The sequence below is a fragment of the Lissotriton helveticus genome, chromosome 2_1, assembly GCF_964261635.1.
Source record: "Lissotriton helveticus chromosome 2_1, aLisHel1.1, whole genome shotgun sequence".
Lineage (NCBI taxonomy): Eukaryota > Metazoa > Chordata > Amphibia > Caudata > Salamandridae > Lissotriton > Lissotriton helveticus.
Window position 1 is genome coordinate 1,127,572,539 of NC_136059.1, and position 16,363 is coordinate 1,127,588,901.

The window sequence follows — 16,363 nt, forward strand, 5'->3', positions numbered from 1 at the left end:
TTTGCCATTGGTTGGTTTAGTGGCTTGGGCAGATGTTTACTGATCTCCTCCGCCCCTTGACTGACAGCAGTGTTGGTAATGTCTCTGTGGTTGTTGAGATTGCAGTTGTTGCCCATGAAGCCAATAAGGGGTTTAAACCCTCTGGTGGAAGTATCAGAAGTCACAGGGCCTATATAAAATGTCTCCTATATTTATGCCTTTGCTCTAATCCGTCTTTAAGCTTTCAGAGCGTCAAGTTTGGATTTTATACAAGACCTCACATTGTCAGCAAGCAAACTGAATATGGCATTTCCTAAAAACTGTAGGTTCAGAATTCAGCATTGGGTTTCAAGCATGTGGGTCTGAGCCAAGAAGAACACCGAAGTGCTAGACCATGACAGAAACCATGAACTGCCAGTGTGAAGGATTCAGCTGCAGAACTGTTGGCAAGGTTAGACCCCATCATACCGTAATTGCTAATTTCTTGGAAGTCCTGACATTTATCTTTGGAAAGATCTTTCAAGAATTGTTAAATAGAATCCCAAAAGACCTATCATAACGCCCTAAGAGTGGTTGCGCTAGCAGCTTTCACAGAAACAGCAGCGGTTCCACAGACTTCTCACTGAATCCAATTTTTTGCTTTCCTGGTCAGGTGGAACAGTAGATGACAAAGCTGTGGAATCTAATTTCCAAGCGGCTGAGACAATGACAGTCTGGAGTAGGATCTGACCAATGAAAGAACTGATCCTGAATTGGTGCTCTGTAGTTTTCCGGTAGCCGCGATGATGCAGCCTTTACAGTAGCTGGTGTCAAGAAAAATTCTTTAGAAGGTTCTAAGAGACCTGGAACTAAAGGAAGTAGTGGTCTAGATGCAGAGCTTTGATCGAGTGCCTACAAAATTACTGACGTGGGTATTGTGGTTTCAGTAAATGAATATTTAATTTGTTTGCATCTCTAATAAAGATGTTTATATCATCCACAGGAGATCTTCTCACTGGAGGAAAACCTGTTAAGTTGGTGAGTATAGTCTGGAAGTGGTATGATGAGACCGTGAGGATCTTGATCTGGATAAAAAATGCATTCTCTGCCCAGAGCATAAACGTCTGGAAGATCGTCCACGACTATGACAATGGTGGGATCTTGATCTTGGTGGAGGAAACAATTTCTTCTCGTCCTTCAGAAGTCTCACTAGGCAGGGAATCTTGCCTTCTGTTGTGCTCCTCTTGGCAATGAAGGAAAATCTTCTCTCTGCCTCCCTCTCTCAAAGTTCGCCTGAGCGGGTCTTGCAGTAGCGACACTTCATGAGAGTCTGCGAAACAGAGGATGCGGATCTTCTGTGGGTCTGTTTTTTAACGTTTTCTGTCACATTGTGGAAATTTCGCAAAAAAGAGATATCATTTTGCGAAAAAATAGATATATTTCCGGTCAGGAAATTATCAGACAATATGCTATGCCCTTAAAGGACGTGGAGTAAATCACTTTGTGAGAGAATAGTTAAAAAAATCTCTGAAAAAAACCTTTAAAAAAGGAGTTCTGCTCCAGGATCTTGTCAGCAGGAGCCGGAAAAAAGAACAGAGTAAGCTGCCACCTGCAAAATATGATAGGACACTGGAAGTCAAGGGACCCTTACAGGTGCAGTGTCCTATTCTTATTGTTTTCAATGATGAAGCGTATACAGCTCCATTGCCATATATTTCCCTATCTCTTACTTAATAAAGAAGTAATAAGAGTTTGTGAGGACGTTTTTAAAAGGTTACTTTTTAATTATTTCTAGCGACTTTTAAGGCTTAAGCCTTTGTACTTCTAATTTGAAAAATATTTCAATATACTTGGAAATGCAGCCTGTTTTAAGGCTGCAAACATGTTATACGTGTGTCACATGTGCCTTTCCGAACTAACACAAAGAAAGGAAAATGCTACTTACCAGTATGCATCTGTTCTTGGCATGTAGAGCTGCAGAGTAGTACACTTGGCATTAGATCGCCACCTGGTGTTGGGCTTGGATGATTGCATGTTGTTCTCTTCTTGGAAGAAGTCTTTGTAGTCACGAGATAGGTGACTCCTCCCTTGGACAATAGTGTGCATGGGCATCTGCTCCATCCTTAGATTGTTTTTTGCCATGATGGGAAATAATGGAGTTAGTAGAAATAAAGAAAAGATGTCCATGCGTGTGCATCTAAGTAAGATAAAACTGGAACAGATACAGGTCCCGGGGAGGCGGGAGGGCGCGTACTACTCTGCAGCTCTACATGCCAAGAACAGATGCATACTGATAAGTAGCATTTTCCGTTCGAGGCATATGAGCTGCAGATTGTACACTTCACATCGATTGTGCAGTGGTGTCTCCCCTAGCGGTGGTCACCTGTATCTGTTGCAGTTGTTTGAAAAAGAGTTTTAAGGACAGCTTGGCCTACTGGAGCTTGCTGCTTGGCTTGCACATCAACACAGTAGTGTTTAGTGAAGGTGTGTGTTGTAGACCATGTTGCTGCTTTGCATATGTCCTCTAGGGGGATGTTTCCTAAGAAAGCCATAGAGGCTCCTAGTTTGCGTGTTGATTGCGCTCTAGGAGGAACTGTTAATGTACATTTTACTTTTTGATAGCATGTTTGTATACATTTTACAATCTAACTTGCAATTCCACCTTTAGAGATGGGGCTGCCTTTGTGCAGAGGAGAGAAAGACACAAACAGTTGTTTTGTTTTTCTAAAAGACTTAGTTCTATCTATATAGTAGAGAAGAGCTATTTTAACATCTAATGTGTGTAGAGCTCTTTCTGCCACAGAGTCTGGGTTTTGGAAAAACACAGGTAACTCGACAGTTTGGTTTAAATGAAAAGGAGTTATGACTTTTGGAAGTAATTTTGGATTAGTTCGTAAGACCACTGTTACGATGTAGTTGTAAAAAGGGTTCTTGTATTGTAAATGCTTGTATCTCACGTACTCTTCTAAGGGAGGTAATAGCAATAAGGAAAGCTGTTTTCCATGTAAGGAATTGCAGTTCACATTTATGTAAAGGCTCAAAAGGGGGTCCTATGACTCTTGTAAGAACAACTTTTAGGTTCCATACTGGAGAAGGTGGTAACCTGGGAGGAATGATTCTCTTTAATCCTTCCAGAAATGCTTTAATTGCAGGCACTCTGAACAGAGACAAATGTTGTCTATTTTGTAAATATGCTGCAATTGCTGCAAGATGTAAGCGTATGGATGAATATGCCAAGTTACACCTTTGTAAATCTAAAAGGTAACAAATTATATTTTGGATGGAAGCATCCAGGGGATCAATTTGGTTATTGTTGCAGTAAATGGCAAACCTCTTCCATTTAGCGGTATAGCAAGCTCTGGTAGTAGGTCTCCTGGCCTCTTTAATAATGTTCATACAGTCTGGTGGTAGGTTAAGATAACCAAACGCTAAGACTTCAGGAGCCAGATAGCCAAATTCAGTTGATTTGGGTCTGGATGTCTGATGTCTCCATGGTGCTGTGTTAGCAGGGATGGAGTCAGTTGTAGCTTTTGGTGTGGAACTAGAGACAGTTCTAGTAGTGTGGTGAACCATGGTTGGCGTGCCCATGTGGGAGCTACTAGGATTAGTTTGAGAGACTGTTGTCTGAGCTTGCGTACTACTAGTGGTATTAGTGGTATTGGCGGAAAAGCATACGCACATCTGACTGATCAGTTCATCTATATTGCACTGCCCTTGGACTGCAGGTGTGGAAACCTGGCGGCGAAGGTTGGGCATTTTGTGTTTTCTTGTGTGGCGAACAGATCTATGTCTGGATGACCCCACTTGCGAAAGAATGGTTGAAGAACTTGTGGATGTAGTTCCCATTCGTGAATTTGTTGTGTCTGCCGACTCAACAGATCTGCTATCCGATTGTGAACTCCTGGAAGGTGCTCTGCCAACAGATATATGTTTTGTGGAATGGCCCATCTCCAAATGTCTTGTGCAAGCTGGGACAGTGGTAGAGTGTGTGTCCCTCCTTGTTTTTGTATATAATACATGGCTGTCATGTTGTCCGTCCAGATCAAGACAGCTTTGTTCTGTACTTGTACTTGGAAAGTTTTGAGTGCTAAGAATATTGCTAGCAGCTCTAGATGGTTGATATGGAACAATTTTTGTTGACTGTTCCATTGCCCTTTAGTTGTATGATGTAGGAGATGGGATCCCCATCCTGTGAGGGATGGGTCAGCTCTGAGCACTAGTTGTGGAACAGGTTCGAGGAACGGACGCCCTTTTGTAAAGTTTTTGGTGTTCCACCACTGCAGAGAGCGATGTGTGCGGCTGTCTACCAACACCAGGTCTGTTAGTTGACCTTGAGCCTGGTTCCAATGTTGTGCTAGGCATTCCTGTAACTGACGCATTTGCAGTCCTGCATATGCCACTATGAAGATGCAAGATGCCGTCATGCCTGTTAGTCTCAAGAACACTCTGGCTTGCAGAGAGTGTTGCTGTTGAAAGACTGTGACTAAGGCTTGAATGCTCTGTATCCTTGCTGGACTGGGATACGCTAAAGCTGTAGATGTGTTTATTGTAGCCCCTAGATACTGATGTATATGAGAGGGTTGCAGATGCGACTTGGTGTAATTGATTGTGAACCCTAAGTCGTGCAATGTTTGAATAGTCTGATGTGTGTGTTGAACACACTGGTCAAATGATTTTGCTTTTATGAGCCAGTCGTCCAGATAAGGGAAGACATGTATTTGTTGTCTTCTGAGATGTGCTGCTACTACTGCTAGGCACTTTGTGAATACTTGTGGTGCCGTTGTCATTCCGAATGGAAGGACCTTGAACTGATAATGTTGTCCTTCCAGTACAAACCGTAGATACTTACTGTGAGCAGGATGTATAGGAATGTGGAAATAGGTGTCCTTTAGGTCTAGTGTTGTGAGGAAATCGCCCTGTTGCAGCAGTGTGAGCATTTGTTGCAAAGTGATCATATGAAAATGATCTGACTGAGTGTAATGGTTGAGGGGCCTGAGGTCGAGAATTGGTCTTAGTGTCCCGTCCTTCTTGGGAATTAGAAAGTACAGCGAGTAAACCCCTGTTCATTGTTCTTGTAAAGGAACTAATTGTATTGCGTCCTTTTGTAGAAGTGACAGAACTTCTAGTTTGAGCAGAGTAAGGTGTTCTGCAGACATTGGACGCTGTCTGGGTGGTATGTGTGGAGGGGTTGCTGTAAGTTCTAGGCAGTAGCCATACTGGATAATCTGTCTTACCCACTTGTCTGATGTGATGGCGTTCCAGACAGGAAGGAATTGTGTTAACCTGCCCCGCCACAGGAGTGGAATGCTGTTGGGGAAGCAGAGGAAAGTCACTGTTTTGAGGCGGAAGAGGTTCGATTACTGTTGTTACCACAACCTCTTCCTTTGTTGTTATTCCCTCTATATCCTCCTCTAAAGTATCCCTTGTTAGAGGAAGTTTGTGTGTTAGATTTGAAGGATGTTGTATTATCTGCACCTGTTAGTTTGGAGCCCCCTCTATAAAAGGAGCGACGAAAGGAGCCTCTAGTTTGTGTGGACGGTAGAGCCCCCACAGATTTGGCGGTGTCTGTATCCTTCTTCATTTTTTCAAGTGCTGTGTCTACTTCGGGTCCAAACAATTGGTTTTGATTAAATGGTTGGTTTAAAATGGTAGTTTGGACTTCTTGTTTAAACCCTGAGATGCGTAGCCACGCATGTCTTCTAAGTACGACACAGGTATTTCGGGCTCTAGATGCAGTATCTGCTACATCTAGTGCGCACTTGATTGAGGCATTTGAGATAAGCTTTCCTTCCTGTATAAGATCATTTGTCTGTGTCCTAAATTGGTCAGGTAGATGTTCTAGCAGTTTCTCTAACTGGTCATAATGAGCCCTATCATACCGGGAAAGTAGGGCTTGTGTATTAGCTATACGCCATATGTTGGTAGCTTGCGCAGCTATTCTTTTGCCTGAGGCATCTATGACCTTGGATTCTTTGTCAGGTGGGAGTGCTTCACCTGAAGTTTGTGAGTTTGCTCTTTTCCTAGCATTTGATACAACTAACGAATCTAATGATAGTTGTCCCTTAATGTAGGAGGATCTGTAGGTGCAGGCCTATATTTTTTTCTCAATTCTAGGGTTTAAAATCCTATTACGTACAGGGTCTTTAAAAACTTGTGTAGCATGTTTGATGACCCCTTTGATCATGGGAAGAATTTGAACAGATCTTTGCGATTGTTCGAATGTGTCTAACAGAAAATCCTCCTCTGCCTCATCAGAATGCATAGTGACCTTATGGTACATGGCAGCTCTGTTCAATAGGTGCCCAAAGCCAATGTTATCTTCTGGGGGAGAAGGTTTTGCTGGGTAGGACTGTGGGTCAGGAATGGCTGGTATATCCTGTGGGTTTGGGTACTCCCAGTCTGTATCATGTGTAGGGTATGGGAAAGGCTCATCTGTGTCTATCCCTCCTCCTAAACTATACTAATCATCATTTTGAGGTGAGTGTGGAGGTAACAGAGGAGAATGAGAAGGAGACATTTGTGCTGGAATGTTAAGAGGAGCAGGAAATGAAGGAGAAGGAAGTATTGGTGAAGAAGGGTACATAGGGTGCATCTTTCTGTGGTAAACCTTTGCATACTTCTAGATGGTAGTTTGAACTTTGCCCTTCTGGACTACTGCAATATGGACCAATATATACATCACTGACACAAACTCAATGGATTCAAGTTACCTAAAACAATTTGTGACCGAGCTGATGTGGAGAAGTGCGGCTCAATGGTTAGAGCGGCAGACCTTGATGCAGAGCTCTGGCCCGGGACCAGGGTTCGATTCCCGCCTCGGCGGGTCTCGGGCTCAAATTCCTCTGACCGGATATTCTCGCCTCAGTGCCTATTCTAATCATGGGTCCCACTCTGCAACTCTGGGCAATAGCTTGCTTAATCTCCACAACGGCCCCAACAGCGCGAGGATGCCTGTTTTCACCATGGGGGTGCCCAGGAGTGGACCCTTCACAAGGAAAACCAGGAAGGGTTCCTTAGCGGTATGAGTACAAGCGCCGGAAGACCCGGTCCGGGTAGCTGCGCGCCATACAAGTACAAAAACATTTACATTTACACAGTTAACAACATTTACATAGGGGATGTGGCAGAGTCCTTCTTGGCAGGAACCACAGGTGTGGGTGTCTCATCTGCCTTCCTCTTCTTGTGTGGTGTAGTGGACACGTGACCTGTCTTTGGGTCAATGTAGATCTTCTTTTGGAGAGGGTCTGGTTGGAAGAGTTCATCTCCTTGAGAAACCTTTGTCGGCATCGATTTTTTCGGTACCGGACGAGGCTGCTGCTTGTCTTTAGCCTTAGGAGTGGTTATAGTGTCCTTTGGCGTAATTTTCGGCACCAAAGGTGTTGTTTTCGGTGTGGTAGGCTGGTTCGAGGGCTTTGGTACATCGGAATCAGGCCTTGTTGGTTTTGGCATCGAAGACGATGTCTTCGGAGTGGAAGCTGGTCTCGTCGGCTTCGAGGCATTGGACGCTGGCTTCATACCCTTGTCTTTAGAAGTCGGCGGTTTCAGAGCCGAGACTTCTTTCGATTTCGATGCAGAGGGAGCTGGTGGGATTGGCACGTGCGGCTTGCTCGGAACCGAGCTACCGGAAGGCTTAGTTATTTTCTTCGGAGCCGGGCTCGATGGCGGGGCTGTCTAAGTGGATTTTCGGTCGCGACTGGGCCCCGGAGGCGGAGTGTTGACCTTTGCCCTTGATCTGAGTGCTGTGTGTGGTGCAGGGGCAGTAGTACTCACGCACTGACCCGATGGTATGGAGTCATTTGAGTAGTCTGCCTATGATACGATCTGGAGATCATCGGAATCTTCTTTGGGAACGAGCGGAACCTCCTCGTCGAAGATATCCACTGGTTCCGGAGAGGATCTCTGCATGTCGTGTCGACGGGCTCTCCGATCTCGGATGGTTTTCTTGGATCGAAAGGACGTGCAGGCTGTACAGCTGGATTCATCGTGTTCTGGCGATAAGCACAGGTTACAGACCTCGTGGTGGTCACTGTGTGGAAACTTTGCTCCACACCTGGGGCATTTCTTGAATGGCGTCCTTTCCATGTGGTGTAGGCCTCACGGCGTGGATAGGCCCAACGGCCCGCGTCGATGACCGGAATCGAGCTGATGGAGTCGAAACGATGTTAGTTTATATCCAGAGTAGTTTGGAGAGTTTTGGGAATATTTTTTGCGCTTCAAAGTGTTTGAAAAGTCTATTTCTAGCCGGAGCGGAAAACTTTCATCCGTACCCAGTGGCGGAAAAAAACAATCTAAGGATGGAGTCGATGCCCATGAGCACTATTGTCAAAGGGGGGAGTCACCTATCTCGTGACTACAAAGACTTCTTCCAAGAAGACAACAACATGCAATCATCCGAGCCCAACACCAGGTGGCGATCTAATGCTAAGTGTACAATCTGCAGCTCATATGCCTCGAACATGTGGGTTTCAAAGAGGGGGGGGACTATACAGTTATTATGATTTAAAGTGAATCGAAATGTAGAGTTTACATCAGAGACATTCTAATCTGAATACTATAATTACAAATAAACTTTAAAAAAAAGTACCTTTTCGCCCTTCTCCATTCCTTTTTCTGGATATAGCTACAAAATACAAGGAAAACATGTATTAATATAGCAGCGAGTAACATTTTTAACTTAAGAAGGTTCTGACAATAACGTGATCATTGTTTATTGAAAATGTTTTCATGCAACAAACCCTATTTGCCCAACTAATGATGTCACAACTTATCTCGACCCTGGTGTTGCTGCCAAGACCAATGATGAATAAAAAGTTGTCCAGTTATTTTGAGGCATCAAAACAAGGAACTAAACAATGGTGTTCTGACTTGCAAAAGTCTATACATGGTATGTATGTTTGATCTCACAAAAACACCTTTCAACTCTTCTTACATCAGAGTCTGCCCTACAAAACTAATAAATCATATTCTTTAGCAATAAGACAGCTTTACTGAGTTAGTTGTTTTAAGAGATATAGGTGACACTTGCACTCATCTTTAGTAAGTCAGCAAACGTCTTACACAACGGTTGAATCTGATGTGTTTAACTTAGACAGTAGATAATGAATAACACTGTGCTAGAATTTTGTGCATATGTGATAAGTGTACAAATCCATTCAAACTAGATTTCGTTTTTTATTTACATTTATATCAATGGTGTGATCCAACACAATCATTTCAGAGAAGACCCTGGGAGATAGGTCCATTGTACTTAAACTTTAATCAAATAGTTCTACAAACTAGGTAATTTTGGTATGTACCACTCAGCAGACAGTACCAAGAGGCATCTTTCGGTGGTAAACCTTTGCATACTTCTAGATGGTAGTTTGAACTTTGCCCTTCTGGACTACTGCAATATGGACCAATATCTACATCACTGACACAAACTCAATGGATTCAAGTTACCTAAAACAATTTATGACCGAGCTGATGTCACACTCAATGTCTGTGGTCATCACGGACTCTGAATAGAGGGGGCGGGGTGTGTGGAGGGTCAAACCTGTCAATTATCAGTCAGGTAGGCAGCTTACCATGAAGAATATCAGCCACATTAAAAGTCCAAATGGAAGACATAATTTAGGTAGTAGGGTCCCTATGCAAGGGCTGCACTCAACAGAACAAGTTCCATACACCACTATGCCAAGCACGTCCACTAAATCCTTTCACAGGTAGCTTTACTACGCATATGCAACAGCGCCGACCATACAATTATTGCTGGGAATTCTGCATGTGTACTCTCATTTGATTCCTGTTGCTAATTCTGCCATCCACGCCCTGGAAGAATTACCAAGACTTGCTGCGGAGCAGATGATTGTATTACACTGTGGCCAATTCTTCACCAAACATTACTTAATAAAGAGCAGAATGAAACTCAACTAACATCGCTCTTATCCTGTATATTGTGCTTACCCTCATCTTTTGAAGGCGATGAGCTGAATGGCCACAGAACACAACACAAGTGTTGGGAAATGGTACTCTCTAAAGGGTCACACCAAATGGTTTGGCTTCCTCCTCCTCTTTTTGCCAAATTAATTTGCTCGCCTTAGGTCTCTGAGCACTCTACATCGGCTGACCAGTGCAAACATGCATGTGCTTCTCTCCTAAACATGGCAACATTGGCATGTACCAAATTGACATATATAATTTACTTTTAAGTCCTTTGTAAAGTGGTATACCATATACCCAGGGCCTGTAAATTCAATGCTAATAATGAGCCTGCAAACACTGATTGTGCCACCCACACAAGTAGCCTTTCAAACCTGTCTCAGGCCTGCCACTACAAGGCGTGTGTGTGTGGTTTACTGTCACTTCGACTTGGTATTTAAATCCCTTTGCCAAGCCCTAAACTTCTCTTGTATTACATAAGTCACCCCTAAGGTAGCCCACAGAGCAGGGTGATGTGCAAGTAAAAGGTAGGCCTGTACTCTTAAGTTTTGCATTGTCCTGGTAGTGACAAAAACCCAAATTCATTTTTCACTACTGTGAGCTGCCTCCTCTTATAGGTTAAGATTGGGAATACCTTAATACACTTTTAAGACGTAATTCCGGATTAGAAAGGAGTAGGTGGGTCATGGTTATATCTTTAGAATGGTAAGGATAAATCCTCTTCACTGAAGTTGGGTTTAACATTTTTATTTTAGAAATACCACTTTTAGAAAGTGGTCATTACATCTAGGGAGGGTGACAGCTACACGTTGTGCATTCCCTCTAGAAAGCCAAAAACACAGGAAGGTTAGGTGTGTTTGAGCACTCACCTGCTTTCTCATGGCTCTTCCTGGGCAGGAAGAGAAGGAGGAGCCGACACTTGAACTTGAATAGGTTGTGGCCTGTCCACACACAACAGGCGATTACTCCATACTGTTAATCTGGAGCCAGGGCAGGGAAGAAAGGACCTCTGTGCACTTTCAAAGACCCTTCTTTGAAGTCATCCTCACTTCAAAGGCACAACTGGGTATAAGTACTGGGTCTCTGACCCCATCAAATCAGACACTTCTGGACCTACAACTGGACTCTTTCAAAAGGTCTGCTGACCTGGTGCTGCCCTGCTGCTCTCTGACCCTGCTGAAGGGAGATGGACTCTGCCTTGCAACTGAAGTGATCTCCTAGGGTTTGCTGGCTTGCCTCCTGTTGCTTGAGACTCAGGGCTATCAAAGTCTCTACCCCTGCTCCTGTGCCTGGTTCTCTGGAAGTGGCCCAGATACTTGCACCAGAGACATCGACGCATGTACAGTCTGTGTGTAGCAGAACGGGTGCATTGACCCTGTTGCAGGAGTAGAACCATGGCTTCGGAACCAGCACATCGCCGCCACTAAATAGAGACGACAAACACATTGTCCCTCCAGCGTGGATCAATCCGGCACATCATCTTTGGAACTGCAATATTCGGAGCTGGTACTTCATTCAACAGACCCAACACATTGCCACCACTGCATGAAAACAGTCACCGCAACACCCCAACTGAGAGCTCGACATTGATGCATCGCCCGTCGGCACTTCGCATCTTGCTATTGCGATCAAGGTACTTTGTTCACTGGGCCTCTGGGGGTCCTGTACCCGGCCTGCGCTGCAACACGTGCGGCCCGAACCATTGACTTTGCCCCGGTCCAACATGACCAGATAACCCCCATAGGCGCTTATTGCTTTTAAGCGTTAGAAACACTTTGTTGTCCTTAAAGATTCATACCTTAACTTCAAGATATAGGATTTTTGTTCGTTTTGGACAACATTTATTTCTAAAATTGTTGATTTTTCCTAAACCATTGTGGTCTTTTTGTGGTGTTTTGGACAGCATTACTGTGTGTGTGTTGCATAAATACTTTACAAATTGCCTCTTTAGGTAAGCCTGACTGCTCTCTGCCAAGCTACCAGAGGAGGAGCACAGGTTATCTTCTAGTGTGTATCTGACTTACCCTGACTAGAGTGGTGGCCCCTTCTTGGACAGGGCGCATACCTCTGCCAGTTACAGACTCCATTTCTAACAGTAAGTCACATCCATTGCATACACGATTGGGATCATAGTGCACAATTTTACTGTCACGGATGTGACATCTTCCTGTGAGTACGGCACCAGGTGCGCCCGTTCAGCCAAGCATGTTATTCAACTGCAAGGATACTGTTGGTGCCAGCAATGTGCACTTGCATTTCATAATTTGTTTGGTATGCCATTCATTAGTTAATTCTACCACACGTGCCCTGCAGTGGCCCCAAGCAGCTCTGCGACCTCAGTATCCACAAGCTCACACGTGTTTAGAAGACACACCTGATGCCAAACCTGGAGTTGATCAGAAATGGTGTCAAAGTTGACCAGAAGCAGTTTGCTTCTGCAGATTCTTCTACCCTAAAATCTACAGTGGCGCCCATTTCCCATTCCACATCTCGTTTTATTGCTGCCTACTTCGAGGGGCTGAATTTTCCTAAAAATAGTATTGACTATCTGCAAAATACATACGCGTACAGGAGCCTTGAAAAATACGGATGCCCTGAAGAATTTATTTTTTACTACATTTATTCTTGAAATATCAGTGAGTGGCATGTCATAAATCAGTGATATGCACACCTTATTTGTCTACACCAGCAGTATAAAAGCCATGTACATGTAACCATTCCAATTACAATGTACAGTGCATGTATACTTGATGTACACACTATTAATTTTCATAACTAATTTGTAACTATGTTCAGGAACACATAAATGTGTTACTTGGTGACATTTTTTCGACATTCATTACATGTTTCTAACCAAACATCATACAACTAAAGCAATAAAATGCAGCTTTTGGAGGTTGCTGCCTTTTTGTTTTTTGCAGTGCATACTACTGGTCAATATTTCTATCTTTTTAAAGGCTCTCACTCTTCCTGTCACAGCATGCACTCAGTAAATCCTCCTCCTCCTCCTCCATTCTTGAAATATTCAGGAAAATCCGCCATGAGGAAGGAGACTGTGGGATGACGCTTTTGAAATCTATTTGTGTGCAATTGAGGCTCCGATATTCAGGTCTGAAGCAAAAATTGTTTGTTATTACACTCATTGATCTTTGATGGAAAAGCCATTTCCGGACAACCCCCGGAGCCAGCGCTATATGCAGAGGAAGAATCATACAAGTACTAAGAAGTCATTAAGAAATGTGAAAACCGATTTGATGAATAACCACATTTGATGGTGCTAAGACGTGTTTTTCAAAAGGTCACAAATGTCTGGAAAAAAGGGTTGATTCCTATATACAGCATTTAGACATCAAATTGCTAATTGCCAGTTGGGGGAATCTTCTGATCAACTAGTTAGAGACCAATTGGAAAGTCATTGCTTTGACAAAGGCATTTACCTGAACCTACTGAGCTCAGGAAATCAATCTTTTCAAGGAACTATATTCACTCCCAGCAGCATCAAAATGTCTTATATTTCCATCAAAGAAGTGGGTGAAGGACATGCGGAAATGGTTGGTGCCATCATTCATAAAGAAGACAAAGCCTCAAAAGAAGTGAAATACGCATTTTTCAAGACCAAAAACATCTGCATTTGTTGCGGGGGTTCAACACAACCTTGGAGTCATTTCTTGTGTTTTTTTTTATTTCAGAATATGTAACAAAGTAAGCCATTCCGCTATTGTGTGCTAAAGTGGGAAAACAAGTTGGAACAGCATTTCAATTATAAACGAGTAGGACAAAGATAAACCTCATGTCGTTTCTCTCTAACATGAGTTGCAGGATATGGTTTGGGTTGGTACTGGAAGCCAGATCGTAACAGTTATCTAATGGAACGTGTTCGCCCCAATGTATACTTTAATGTAGGTGATAAAGTTATCAATTTGTTGGCAAATTATGGAGCTAGAATCAACAAGATAATCCACAAACACTTTGCTAATGCATGGAATAAGAGCATCACAGCCCCCAGAAAGCACAAAGTCTAATATGAAGGAAGGAAGATGTATCCGGATGGTTTCTTCAAGGAACTTCTTGAATTCAGGCAGACAAATTGTAGGGAAAGTCTATGAGGGTCTAAAGAGAATTAATATTCTAGGATGTTTCACAAGGGTCTCTTTGATATGGTCCTGCAACTTGGGACAAAAACAGTGGCTGGTAGTTACTGAGGAAAATTGGGTACAGAACCTGCGCTAGAAGTTTGTGGTGCTTTCTCTGAGGGGCAAGGTAAAATAGTGAGATACAAACAAAGAAGAAACGTGAAAGAGAATGGTATTCCCATTAAACACAAAGCCAGAGGAGATACCATTTTGATCTTAAGAATTGGTGAAACTATGCACCGGGGGAAAATGAGCCCGTAGTCTTTCCTATGCCTTCTTCTTTCCTAGTTGTGTGCCACAAAAGTAGTGGTAAATTAAGGGTCTGAGAAGACTTGTGCAGCCTCAGTAGAGGACTATGGGATAACTACCACCCTTTGCCCAAGATTAATGAATTGTTGGCGGCATTGGGCAACGCTGAGTGGTTCACTAAAAAAGATCTAGCCTCCGCATATTATCGAGTTGAATTTGAGCTGGAATAAAGACACTTCTTACATCTTTTGTCCTTCGTTTGAAACATATGAATATTGTTGCATGCCTTTTGGGTTAGCCTCTGTGGCATCAGTTTTACAGAAAAACATGGAAGTTTCGACTGAGGGGTATCAAGGAAGTTGTTGTGTTCCAGGACCATTTATTAGTATACTCATCAAGTTGTCTCCAACATGATATGATTTTGAAACAAAAGTTAAAAGTACTGCAGAAAAAAGGGGGCTAGACTATGCAAGGAAAAGTATGAATTGATTAAGATAGATTGAGTACCGGAGCATGTGCGGTCAAAAAAAGTGGTTCATCGACGTCCTAGTTTAATTCTGGCAATTCAACAAGCTGTTGCCCCTGTTCACAGACTCAGTTTAAAATCCTTTTAGGGGCCCAATGAATATTCAAAGCATTTCTTACTAGATTCTGCCACTCGCGTGGCTTACCTCATTAACATGTTATGTAAAGATGTGTCTTTTGTGTGCAACTACAAATGTGTGAATGGGTTAATGTAGAGTTAGTAAGTACTAATACTCTAAAACCATTTAATTCATTACTATCCTGTTGGGTAACGCCAGACGCTGGTCTAGGAGCCTTACTGGGCCAAAGCAAAAAAAGATAAAGAGTACACGGTAATGCGGTTTTAGAAGGAATGAAGTGTTATTTTTTGTGTTATTGAAAAATAATTTTTGGGGGATGTTTTTGGTTAAATTAAAAATTCCGACCCTACATATGGGGAAGGAGATGCACAATTGTCACTGATCACACACCCTTAGTTTCCATTTTTAAAAAGTGTCTCAAAAACTTTACTCCTCGCATTGCACATCTGTCTTCACATCTCCTATGATTTCAAGTTGATATACATCACATTTCAGATGGGAAAAAAAGTAGAGCAGACTATCTTTCTATGTATCGTCTCCAAGTGGAGCACACGGGTATCGCAAATAATGAGCTGGAGAGTTGCACTATGACTTCTCTTGATGTTGAAGCAGCAATTTCCATCTCAGAAAAAGAATAGCAGAAACACGCAGGAGAGCGTTCTGTTGTGCTAAAAGTTCTTCACTTTGTGACTGAGGTGTGTCCCAAAGGAAAAAGAGTCGGAACATATTTACAACTGTTTGCCAAGGTATCACAAGAACTACTATTGAGGATGGTTTGTTATTACATGGGGAAAGTGATATCACCGGAGTCCTTAAGGTCTACCATGGTTTCAAATGCTCAAGAGAAACCTACTATAGATGTGGTTGAGCCCATTCAAAAACTTCATCTCAAATGCAGGTATGACATTTTATTGGTTAACCTTTAATGACATTAAATGGTCTGAAGTTAAATTTGTGTCTTAATGAAATGTGGGAAAGCTAATTCGTGTGCTAAAAAATAAATTTTCACTAGATTTCCCAAGATATCCGATATCAGACCATAAGGTGCAGTCTCAGTGAGTGACACGGACATTTTTAGGAGGAAAATAAACGTTAAACATTTAAGGTATTCGCTATAACACCCAAACACTAATGATTTATTTGCAAGAATCAACAGGGTGGTGGAGGGAAGGGCATTCAGTGGGCTGTTTCAAATAATTTTGATGCAAAGAGAGCAATAAGGAATCTGCTGTGGATCTATCGAACCACACCTCACTGTCACAGGGATTTTGCCATTTCAATTATTGAGGGGCAGGAAACCTTTATCAAAGTTGTGCCTGGCATGGATGATTACCACCAGATTTCATGAAATACCTTGTGTGAAGTTCCTTTTGCGGTATGCTTAGTGTGTCACGGTGGTGGTGTTAAAGGGGAAGCAGCTGTGTAAACAAGGGCAATGAACAACAAGTTACTTACCTTCAGTAATGCCTTAGCTGGTAGAAACTATCTGGCCACTGT

At 42.8% G+C, this 16,363-nt stretch overlaps 1 protein-coding gene across 1 annotated transcript in view; it reads right to left on the bottom strand.

The window, feature by feature from the left end:
* The window catches only part of DENND4C (DENN domain containing 4C), a 1,285,018-nt gene that overhangs the window by 737,303 nt on the left and 531,352 nt on the right, over positions 1–16,363 (bottom strand). Inside the window, exon 15 of the mRNA XM_078675962.1 lies at positions 8,543–8,578. Within this exon, the coding sequence (XP_078532088.1) occupies positions 8,543–8,578 (36 nt within the window). The remainder of the gene's footprint in view (positions 1–8,542; positions 8,579–16,363) is intronic.